This window comes from Sinohyriopsis cumingii, chromosome 19 (assembly GCF_028554795.1).
Source record: "Sinohyriopsis cumingii isolate HCF-2022 chromosome 19, ASM2855479v2, whole genome shotgun sequence".
NCBI classification, from domain to species: Eukaryota; Metazoa; Mollusca; class Bivalvia; order Unionida; family Unionidae; genus Sinohyriopsis; species Sinohyriopsis cumingii.
This window is the reverse complement of record NC_142979.1, coordinates 14,054,867-14,067,511: the sequence shown is the minus strand read 5'-3', so window position 1 is coordinate 14,067,511 and position 12,645 is coordinate 14,054,867. Positions and strand designations below refer to the sequence as shown.

The 12,645-nt window shown below is 36.4% G+C and overlaps 1 protein-coding gene across 1 annotated transcript in view; it reads left to right on the top strand.

Annotated features, from left to right (window-relative positions):
* Positions 1-12,263, top strand: part of LOC149775159 (4-hydroxyphenylpyruvate dioxygenase-like) — a 30,649-nt gene extending 18,386 nt beyond the window's left edge. The window contains exons 9-13 of the mRNA XM_089944056.1: positions 3,174-3,336; positions 4,217-4,288; positions 7,553-7,669; positions 10,613-10,735; positions 11,726-12,263. Of these exons, the coding sequence (XP_089800182.1) occupies positions 3,174-3,336; positions 4,217-4,288; positions 7,553-7,669; positions 10,613-10,735; positions 11,726-11,800 (550 nt within the window). The 3' untranslated portion in view covers positions 11,801-12,263. The remainder of the gene's footprint in view (positions 1-3,173; positions 3,337-4,216; positions 4,289-7,552; positions 7,670-10,612; positions 10,736-11,725) is intronic.
* The last annotated feature ends 382 nt before the right edge of the window (positions 12,264-12,645 follow it).

Sequence of the window (12,645 nt, the reverse complement as noted above, 5' to 3'; positions counted from 1 at the left end):
GTATATCCCCCTCCCCAAAAAATTAACAATTTGTTTTCTCATTTTGATTAACATCCCACAGACCGTATTCTAGAAAAGACAGCTTCTGTGTAACTACGACATAAAAGTACGCTTGTTCGAAGACTTGCATGCACTTTCCTAACAGTGTTATGTTCTATTTATAGCAGTTGCCCTGTTCCAAGAAACATGCTGGTTTCTACTTTTAACTTGTGACCTCGGTTTCTATTTATAGCAGCTGTATGGCTTAGTTAGGAGAGAACAGACTGGTTTTCTAACTTACTCTTTGTGCACAGATTCTTTGTTCTAATTATATCTGGTACAGAACCAGTCTTAGGTATTTGGCGCTAAAAGTCAAGTCAGATTTACTCTAGTCGATACGTATGTGAGAGCAAAAATATTTTTCAAAAAATTTCACAGATGGATTAGGAAAAGACAAAAAAAAACGATTCAGAGATAAATTCATGAATTACACCATACAGCGTTCCATTCAAGGGCAGCTTCATGCCCCTTGCAGGCTGCATGGAAAGTATTTTAATATTGGTCATGGTGGTAAAACAAAGAAACCTTGAATTAGCTCGTTTTACTAACTCTAGTTCTAAGGTAATTTCTTTTTTACAGCAGAACTAAATTGTGGATACGAATTTTATAAATGCAGAAGCGTTATCTACCGAGTTCTTAATAGAAAACGAACAACCCTTAGCGGTAGAAGACTACATTGGTCCTTTGTTCAAATGGATGTTTCCTGATTCCAAAATTGCAGAAAATATTCATGTGCAAGAACAAAATCATCTAATATTGTTAGGTGTTTAGCAGAAGATACTTTACTTAAAATTGCAGAAGCCATGAAATTTGGGCCATTTAGTATTGCAACAGACAGGAGTAATGATTGTGTCAAAAAGTTGTACACAGTCTGTGTAAGAGACTCTGGCAATGAAAAGGGCAAAGTTAGAGTGCTCTTCTTTCATTGCCAGAATTAACAGTAGATTCCACTGGAGAAAACATTTTTTATTTGCTTGATAATGCTTTGAATAAACATAACTGTGAGAGATTGTTCAGTATTGTTAACAAACATAAAACTGAATTCAGATCCAGGCTCAGTAACCCAGCACTTAGTACTCTACTAGTGTGCAAAACATTCATAGTCTCAGCTGGTACAAAGTGTTTTGAAATGCAGTATGAGAGTCTATTGCTTTTTAAAGCTCAAAGTGTTATATACGAAAACTCAAAGCAGTAATTGCTGTTAGAAGTCCAGAGGGATAAATAAATAATTTTGTACATATGCTTATTGAATTTATATCATGTTATATGTGGATTACACTTTTTCCTTGCCAGGGGTTGGCATGCATGTACTAGTGACTTTCTGATATAAGTAATTTTCACAGTACAGTTTACAGTTGGTGCAGTATTGGTGGTGGCTCTTGATGCAAGTAATTTTCACAGTACAGTTTACAGTTGGTGCAGTAGTGGTGGTGGCTTTTGATGCAAGTATCTTCACAGTACAGTTTACAGTTGGTGTAGTAGTGGTGGTGGTTTTTGATACAAGTATCTTCACAGTACAATTTACAGTTGGTGCAGTAGTGGTGGTGGCTCTTGATGCAAGTATTTTCACAGTACAGTTTACAGTTGGTGCAGTAGTGGTGGTGGCTTTTGATGCAAGTATTTTCACAGTACAGTTTACAGTTGGTGCAGTAGTGGTGGTGGCTCTTGATGCAAGTATTTTCACAGTACAGTTTACAGTTGGTGCAGTAGTGGTGGTGGCTTTTGATGCAAGTATTTTCACAGTACAGTTTACAGTTGGTGCAGTAGTGGTGGTGGCTCTTGATGCAAGTATTTTCACAGTACAATTTACAGTTGGTGCAGTAGTGGTGGTGGCTTTTGATGCAAGTATCTTCACAGTACAATTTACAGTTGGTGCAGTAGTGGTGGTGGCTTTTGATGCAAGTATCTTCACAGTACAGTTTACAGTTGGTGCAGTAGTGGTGGTGGCTTTTGATGCAAGTATCTTCACAGTACAATTTACAGTTGGTGCAGTAGTGGTGGTGGCTCTTGATGCAAGTATTTTCACAGTACAGTTTACAGTTGGTGCAGTAGTGGTGGTGGTTTTTGATGCAAGTATTTTTACAGTTGGTGCAGTAGTGGTGGTGGTTTTTGATACAAGTATCTTCACAGTACTGTTTACAGTTGGTGCAGTAGTGGTGGTGGCTCTTGATGCAAGTATTTTCACAGTACAGTTTACAGTTGGTGCAGTAGTGGTGGTGGCTTTTGATGTAAGTATCTTCACAGTACAGTTTACAGTTGGTGCAGTAGTGGTGGTGGCTTTTGATGCAAGTATCTTCACAGTACAGTTTACAGTTGGTGCAGTAGTGGTGGTGACTTTTGATGTAAGTATCTTCACAGTACAGTTTACAGTTGGTGCAGTAGTGGTGGTGGCTTTTGATGTAAGTATCTTCACAGTACAGTTTACAGTTGGTGCAGTAGTGGTGGTGGTTTTTGATACAAGTATCTTCACAGTACAGTTTACAGTTGGTGCAGTAGTGGTGGTGGCTTTTGATGTAAGTATCTTCACAGTACAGTTTACAGTTGGTGCAGTAGTGGTGGTGGCTATTGATGCAAGTATCTTCACAGTACACTTTATGGTGACAGTAATTATATTATTGAGTTTACCATGACTTAACTTTACCATCTGTGTGTGTGTGTCCTTGTGTTTGAGTGTATGTCGATAAAGGTCAAAGTTATAATCTAGCTTGGGCAAATGTTTTTACTTTCTAGCAAGACTAAAAGGTGTACTCAACATAAAGAATGGGGAGTGTGTGAAGGGGCTTGTCTCTTGTGCTAAATTGTTTTGTTTAATCTTCACAATTATTTAAGATCTGAGCTACCAAAATGTTTTGCTCTGCATTCTATGTCTTTGACACATTTGACACTAATGTACTCTTTGCATATAAACATTATTTTGAAGTTGTCCCCTTGCTTGCAGTTATTTTTGAAGTTGTACCCTTGCTCACAATGATTTGCAAGTTCTACCTTAGCACATAATTATTTTGAAGTTCTACCCTTGCACATAATTATTTTAAGGTTCTACCCATGCTCACAATTATTCTGAATTTGTTCTATTGCTCACATTTATATTAAAGCTCCCTTGCTCACAATCCCTGAAATTACGATTAATTTAGGTATGAGAAGAATCTAATGTTCCACCGCTTTTGGTCTGTGGATGACAAACAGGTTCATACAGATTACTCTGCCCTACGATCCATTGTGATAACAAATTTTGAAGAGACAATCAAGATGCCAATCAACGAACCTGCACCAGGCAAGAGGAAAAGTCAGATCCAGGTTTGATGGTTTTTGAATAATTATTAAGCCCGCCTTGGCAGAAGTTCAGCATCATAACCATCTATGTGTTGTTTCCATACATCAATCCTTATGCCTTTCCACACCCTATGTTAACCTCAGTGTGAAAGTTTTAAATTCACCTTAATGTTAATGTTTTCTACTTACTGGAAAAAAGAAAATTCGGCAAATAGGGTTTCTCTTGTTCTCTTGATGTTTTGAATAAAATATAACAGGCAGAATATTTGGGATGAATTAAATGAAAATGTTGACAGTAGTTCTCAACAAAAATTCATTACAAAAAAAAGTTATCAGTTGACAGGTTTTTCATTTTTATTTATATTATTTTATTACAATTCATATGATCAGAGCCTTTATCTATTATATATTCTCTAGAGAGGTAATGTCAGCCAGGCTTTATCAGAAATATTCTCTGGAGGGGTAATGTCAGTTGGGTGTGAGTATATTATTATAAAAGTCCAATACGTGTCCAGGAATTTTTGCATGAAGTCAAGAGAAAGATGACAGAAAAGAGAGGACTCGTTGATAGCATGTTGTTTTCATACTTTTCTTCACATAAATCAGATTTTTTCTTATCGTTATTACATGCTGTAAAAAGATCACACCAAAATATGAAAGGACATACGTACTGAACACATCTGTTAGGGTTTATTGGTTTCAGAGTACAGATAAATGAAAACACTCATAATTTTATTCCCCTTTTTACACTGAAATCTGTTATGTGTACTCAAAGATGAGGATGCAGGAGGGTCATTACTTTTATGCCTTGTAGCAGTCAGGAAACTAAAACAACAGGACTTGATGTGCGTAAGTATAAATAATGTATAAAGATGAACTTGTATGTATTATTTTTATATTTTAGGAGTACATTGACTATTATGGAGGTGCTGGTGTTCAACATATTGCCATGAACACTAGTAACATCATAGAGGCTGTAAGTACTTGATCATCAACCTTTTATTTGAATAATTTAACACTTTTGTAAAATGATGAGAAATCTTTGGAAAATACTGACCATTAAAAGAGGCAGCAAAGAAAACAATGTGTAACTTGATATTGTCTTGCCTACAATGTGTAACTTGATATTGTCTTGCCTACTACAATGTGCAACTTGATATTGCCTTGCCTACAACATTGTGTAACTTTGATATTGCCTTGCATACAACAATGTGTAACTTGATATTGTCTTGCCTACAACAATGTGTAACTTGATATTGTCTTGCCTACAACAATGTGTAACTTGATATTGTCTTGCCTACAACAGTGTATAACTTTGATATTGTCTTGCATACAACAATGTGTAACTTGATATTCTCTTGCATACAACAATGTGTAACTTGATATTGTCTTGCATACAACAATGTGTAACTTGATATTGTCTTGCCTACAACAATGTATAACTTTGATATTGTCTTGCATACAACAGTGTATAACTTTGATATTGTCTTGCATACAACAATGTATAACTTTGATATTGTCTTGCATACAACAATGTATAACTTTGATATTGTCTTGCATATAACAATGTATAACTTTGATATTGTCTTGCCTACAACAATGTATAACTTTGATATTGTCTTGCATACAACAATGTGTAACTTAATATTGTCTTGCCTACAACGCATATGTTTGCACTCATACTAGCACTGTTATAAAAAGTTTTGATGTAAAATCTTATTTTTGCAAAGAGAGATGTCCAGATGACCACTTCATTAAGCACCTCCAGAATCTTATACTAGTGTTTTATGTCTCAGTTTTATTACAAACTTTTGGAAATGAATTCAACAAGTCTTCAAATATAGTGTTTTCCAATATAATGGCTAGTATAAGAGGTCATATCTGTAATCAGAATAATTCCGTGCTGTGAAATGATTGGGGTGTATGAACATTTGCCATGGATGGCAGCCAGTTCAGAAAGTAACTTCTAGTTGCAGAGTTTGTCCCATTATGTCAAGACCAGGAACATGTCATTGCATGTGGTCCACCTGTAACACCCTCTGTTTATTGACCCATTGATCATGGATGTGATCTTTCACCCTATCCTTATTGACCCATCCAACATGGATGTGATCTGTCACCCCATCCTTAGTGACCCACCCAACATGGATGTGACCTGTCACCCCATACTTTTGGACCTATCCTACATAGATGTGATCTGTCACCCCATCCTTATTGACCCATCCAACATGGATGTGATCTGTCACCCCATCCTTATTGACCCATCCAACATGGATGTGATCTGTCACCCCATCCTTATTGACCCATCCAACATGGATGTGATCTGTCACCCCATACTTTTGGACCTATCCTACATTCATGTGATCTGTCACCACATTCTTATTGACCCAACCATCATGGATGTGATCTGTCACCCCATCCTTATTGACCCATCCAACATGGATGTGATCTGTCACCCCATCCTTATTGACCCATCCAACAAGAATGTGATCTGTCACCTTGTGCTTATCAACACATCAAGCATGGGTGTGATTTGTCACCCCATGCTTTTTGGCCCATCCAACATGGGCATGATTTGTTATCATTTACACTTATTTTTAGAGCAAAACTCCAAAACCATTCAGTATATCCACATCACACTTGGATATGATTTGTTACCCTCATGCTCATTGACCCATCAAATATGGATGTGATTTGTCACCCACATGCTTGTTGTTCATCCATCATGGATATGATCTCTCATGCTTATAGACCCATTCAACAGGATGTGATCTGTTACCTCATGCTTACTGACACATCCAACAATAATGTGATCTGTCATTAGTCTCACTTATTTTTGCAGCAAATCTCCAAAGCCATCAGGTCTGTCCCTTTCACACTTGTTTGTGATCTGTCACCTCATGCTTTTTGACCCATCCAACATGGAGGTTATTCACAGTTATTTTTGGAGCAAAACTCCAAAGTCAACCAGTGTGTCCCTGTCACACTTGGATGTGATCTGTCAGCCCCATGCTTGTGGCCAATCCAACATGGAAGTGATCTGTCATCATTCACACTTATTTTTGGAGCAAAACTCCCAAGCCATTCATTATGTCCCTATCACACTTGCTTTATTTATCCCAAGAGTAATCTTGCTGGTTGGTTGGATATTTGGTTAAAATACATTATTGACCACCTTGAAGGGAAAATAGAGCTTGTGCATTTCTCATTAAGATCAAGCAGCCTATCTCGTCAGGCTTGGGTGGGTATCACAACCCACAACTCTTTGTCTTAAATATTGAATCCAAGACTGTACCAACTGAGGTGGAGTAACTGCCGGTTACTGGATGTGCCTTTTCTTATTAACAGACGATTGGTGTCAGTATCATTTCGGTCAGGCATTTGCTTGTTTCACTTAAAACTATATCAACTCTGATAGAAATACCAGAGGTTGTTAAAGCAATACAGCAAGTTTCTTTAAAACATTTCTTCTGATCCACAGGTTACATTTAGTGTCAGCACTGAAAAATTTGGCATGTTTCCTGATAAAAACAGGATTGGAAGAAGATTGTTTTTGTCAGGTGTGCAAGTTGTGTTAAGTGCCCATTTTGATACATAGAGTTTTCTATATTTAACAGGAAATTAAAATGTAGCATAAAAATGCATGCATGGAGAGTACTAAATCATAAGGTACTAGCATAAGTAGTATACAAAAATTGAGATTGCTGACCATAGGGTATTAGTAGAATCACAATTGAGGGTACTGAACCATAATGTACTAGGATAAGTAGTATACAAACAGAGATTACTAGACCATAGGGGACTAGCATAAGCAGTATGCAGATTAAGAGTATTGGACCATAGGGTGCTGACATGAGTAGTATAACAATTGAGAGTACTGTATACTGGCATAAGTAGTATACAAATAGAGAGTACTGGACCACAGGGTACTAGTATAAGCATTAAGCAAATTAAGAGTATTGGACCATAGGGTGCTGACATGAGTGGTATAACAATTGAGAGTACTGTATACTGGCATAAGTAGTACAAAAACTGAGAGTATTGGATTGTAGGGTACTAGCAAGAATAGTATACCAATTGAGAGTACTGGACCATTTACGTAAGTGGGGGACTGAGAATATGTCATCTCTGTATGATTTGTTTTATTATTAGACAAGGTTACATTTTAAAAATTTGTGCCCATGTGTTCAGACTAAAATGGGTCATATACAGTAATTTTATAAATATTTTCTTGCTTTAGATCACTAATCTCCGAGCTCGTGGACTAAACTTCCTGGAGGTACCGAACAAATACTATGACAACCTGAGAAAGCGTCTACAGCATTCCAAAGTAAAAGTGACAGAGGATCTTGATATTGTGAGGATTGTTTTTGAACAGTGTATAATTTTGATTAGCTTAGTAGGAAACAGTTTAGGATAGCATTTCCACAAATCAAAAAAAAATTTCCACTGAGTGGGACATATAGTATAAAATGTTTACAGTTTATCAAGGAAAGATTTGTTAGGGTTGTTCCCACAGAACAGGATAAGGTGGGTTTAGAAGCCACAGAGGCTTGTATTGTTGCTTACAATTTACATGTCGTACATGAACTATGTAAAGTACATGACTGATAGTTAACTTGAAAGCAACAATATGAGCCCCTGTGGTTTTGGTGTCTACTTTGTTTATAATTGGCAGAAATCTCTTTTGTTTTCTGACAGCAATCCAGGCCAGTTAATCATTAAACCCTGAAACTGGCTTGGGTGATGAGGGAAATTTGACCAGTGGCTATACCAGTACATTGATGTGTAATTGCTTTTTAGTCCATAATATTAGCAAGATTACCTTAGCTATGTAAAAGGTTGCTTACATCAAAGCAAATTGCAACTCAGATTTGATGGTATTACAATAATTTTTGAAGCATTATTTCTGAAACTTCATCATTGAATTTTGAACAAATCATTTAACTTTAGTGCAGTGGTGCCTAAGATTCAAATCCAAAGGCTGTATTTAATTCAGTGGAGTGTATTTAATTCAGTGGAGTTTATTTCAGTCAGCCCAAGTTACAGTGTTCAGTGTACACATGGTGTCACCATTATGAAAATATGCTGACTGGCCTAAATGCAAGCATTGAACCAAACACTATTCTTGTTCATTGTTGTCATGCTCTGATCATATTTTAATAAGTATTTCAAATATCAAGGCGAAATAATCACTGGTGCATTGATACAAAATTCTGGTGTAATGCATAAACAAACAATGATTAACTAGAGTCAGAAGGGAGAGGTACTGTGACAGCAACACACAAAGGCTCAATTCCTATCATTGTCTGATCAAAATATACACAGATCTGAATTAGGCATAAACAAAAAGAAAAAAAAGAGTAAATTTATTAACTTTTAACATTTCCATGTAATAGTCATACATGCCAACCCCCATATAGATATATGTGTTAATTTTTGTTAGTATAAACTTGCCTAAATAAATGCATTTAGAACTTACCATGTGCATTTTGTGATGTTGTCTCAGACTTTTGGGTCAGCTGATGCACAGGTCATGCACTTTTTGATGTTTATTCAGTTTGGGGTTAAAAACGAGTATATATGGTAGGCTTCATGTCACATGGTACATTTCCTCATGGCAGTGTAGGACACGTATACCAGTACTCTGATATACCCTATCTTGTATACAATATAGAGTATACATGGGCAGTGTTCAGTTTAGGGTACTTTGCTATACAGGTCCCATGTTCAATACAGGATACTGTGCTATACAGGTCCAATGTTAAATACAGGATACTATGCTATACAGATCCAATATTCAATACAGGATACTGTGCTATACAGGTCCAATGATAAATACAGGATACTGTGCTATACAGGTCCAATGTTCAATACAGGATACTGTGCTATACAGGATACTGTGCTATACAGATCCAATATTCAATACAGGATACTGTGCTATACAGGTCCAATGTTAAATGCAGGATACTGTGCTATACAGGTCCAATGTTCAGTACAGGATACTGTGTTATACAGGTCCAATGTTCAATACAGGATTCTGTGCTATACAGGTCCAATATTCAATACAGGATACTGTGCTATACAGGTCCAATATTCAGTATAGGATACATATGCTCTACAGATCATGTTTCACTGTTGGGTACATGTACTCTGTTATACAGCCTTATAATCAATATAGAGCACATATATTCAGCTATACAGACCTTATATTCAATATAGAATACATATAATCTGCTATACAGTCCCTGTGTTCATTATAGGATACGTATCCTCTACAATCCTACTGCTCCAGTGACCTAGTGGTTAGAGCTTCTGCCTCGGATGCGGGAGGTCATGGGTTTGATCCCCGGTTGAGTCCTACCAGACAATTATTAAAATGGTACTAACTGCTACCTCCCTTAGCACTCAGCATTAAGAGTTTTGTGTTAGGACTGGTCGGCCTGGTATTAGGATAATGTAACTGGGTGGGACATCATGCTACATGTCTGCAGCATGATGCCCCAGTGCTAGACATTACTATAAACTGCCACACTGCAGATTTCGTAGCAGTATGACTGTAAAATTGTTAAAACTACATTTAAAATCCAAATCACACACACGCACATACTCTGCAGGCCCTATGTTCAGTATATTGTACATGAACTTTACAGTCCCTATGTTCTGTATAGAGTACATGAACTCTACAGTCCCTATGTTCTGTATAGAGTTCATGAACTCTACAGACCCTATGTTCTGTATAGAGTACATGAACTCTAAAGTCCCTATGTTCTGTATAGAGTACATGAACTCTATAGTCCCTATGTTCTGTATAGAGTATATTATGCTATACAGGCCCTATTTTCAATATAGAACACATGTACTCTGCAATTGAGTCCATACATTTAGCATTGGATATGTGCCTTGCTATTCAGGCACTATGGTTAATATAAGGCACGCATAAATTGGAGCATTTGTGATTTTAGGATTCAGTTTCTCAACAAATCAATCAAATTTCAGTTAGTTAGAGAGTATTTTAATCTGTTTTCATCAGGGATATTGTAGACTGATGTAGTTAGTTGGCAAGTTCTCTTATAATTTTATGTTAACAATTACAGATAAAAGGAAGTAACTTGTGCAAAAAAGTTTTAATTGCAAGCTATTTATTCTTAAATGTCAGTCATGAAACCTTAATATAACAGTGTTCATTTACAATTCCTTAGCTACTGTCCATTATTAGAAAGACATTTGGGGTGTGTGTTAGTTTTTGCACCAGATTGAAAGAAAAACAAGTGAGACAAAACATCTATTTTTGTTACAGCTGCAGAAGTTGAAGATCCTGGTGGACTATGATGATGATGGTTACTTGTTGCAGATCTTCACCAAAAACATGCAGGACCGCCCAACCCTCTTCCTGGAGGTCATCCAGAGGAAAAACCATCAGGTACAAGTCCTTTAGGACTATTCCATTTAAATGTAACTGCTGAGAATATATCTGCTGTTACTTTCTAGCTTTACTGTAATAGACCAGAGATGGTGTGTTGTCCATCATTTAATATTTGTCAGTCCATTGGTACAAGTTTTTTATTACTAGTACTACTAAACTACCAAGAGGATTATCATGAAACTTTATTCACACATAGTCTTGTTAGTCCTGGACGAAAATGTTGCAGGTCATCTGCTCACTATGGTTACTGGAGTGGCTATCTTGAACATCTTGCTATTGCTGAATGGATGCTCATATGAATTTGGGATTATCACTAACAGACATTTTGTCATGCCAAGATAGTCCCTGAATGAAAATGGTGCTAATCTGATGTCGAATATGGCTACCTCAGCAGCCATCTTGAAAATCTTATCATTACTTTTAACTGTAAATTCATATTGACGTGGGATTTTCACCAGTAGGCCTTGTGATGTCTTGCTTGTTCTAAGTGAAAATGGTGCTAATTTGATGTCGAATATGGCTACCTCAGCAGCCATCTTGAAAATCTTATCATTACTTTTAACTGTAAATTCATATTGACGTGGGATTTTCACCAGAAGGCCTTGTGATGTCTTGTTGGTTCTAAGTGAAAATGGTGCCAATCCAATGTTTATTGATGTCACCAGAGAGGCCATCTTGAAAATCTTAGTGGCTTATTGTTTTGTAAAAATGTTATGGAAATTTACTAGAATTAGTTTCTTATTGAATTGTTAAAACTTGTTCATTTAAATGTCCATTGCCTCCTGGTTTTGTTATGGAAAATTATTCTTACATGCATACACATGTATGTACAATTATATACTTGCGAACATTGTTTTATACAGAACAATTGTTGTTTATGGGACCAGAATGTCCAGTTGTCCAGTTTTTTGGTGTTCCTTTTAGACATGTTTCACTGTCTTTCTTCTGAAAGGTTACTGCTTTCTTAGATATGTGTTTTTTTTGCAGGGATTTGGAGTCGGCAATTTCAAGTCACTGTTTGAGGCCATAGAAGCAGATCAAGCAGAACGGGGCAATTTGTAATGAAGGCAGATGGATAAAATTCCTATCCATTGATGGTTACAAACCATCAAAATCGATCTTCCATTTTACAGTAATGATACTCAGTGGTTTCTGTATCACATTCAATTCAGTTTAAATATTGTAGATAATGAGATGATAGCTATCTCATTATCTGCAGTATTTAAATTTCAGTTTTCTGAGGAAACGGTGATAGCATGAACAAAACATTAAAAAAACATGACATTTTCATCAAAATATATAGACATAGTGGCAGCTCAATATTCATTTTTAATTATGTGCTCAATTGTATTAGCTTTTAGAAACAAAATATTAAAACCTGCTTTCCCAGAAAATTCTTTTCCTTCAATGAACTCTTGTTCCAGATTACAATAGTAAATGTTTGAGCTTTACAAACTGTCTTATTGTAAGAATAAAAACTGGATTAAAGACATCATTACTCAGAAGAAAAGGAGTTTTATCAACACATCAGATCTTTACTCATTTGTTAGATGCAATTCCATTTTATCACCAACATCACAAAATGTACAGGTTAAACAAGCTAGAATTGAACAAATTGTATCCGATGAGATCTCCATAGAATATTCAATACACGTCTTCTGTTTAGGTATCAAAAGTAGCTTGTGGCCATGAAAATTTTAACTTGGCCTGAGTTTCTAAAATTGTCACATTTGGATCCGTTTGGTCACTATTAGATGGTAACAAATGTCACATCTGGCTACCAGCTGTGCATTATTAAATGGTAACAGTTGTCACATCTGGCTACCAGTTGTGCATTATTAAATGGTAACAGTTGTTAAATCTGGCTACCAGCTGTGCATTATTAGACAGTAAAAAAAAGTTCTAAA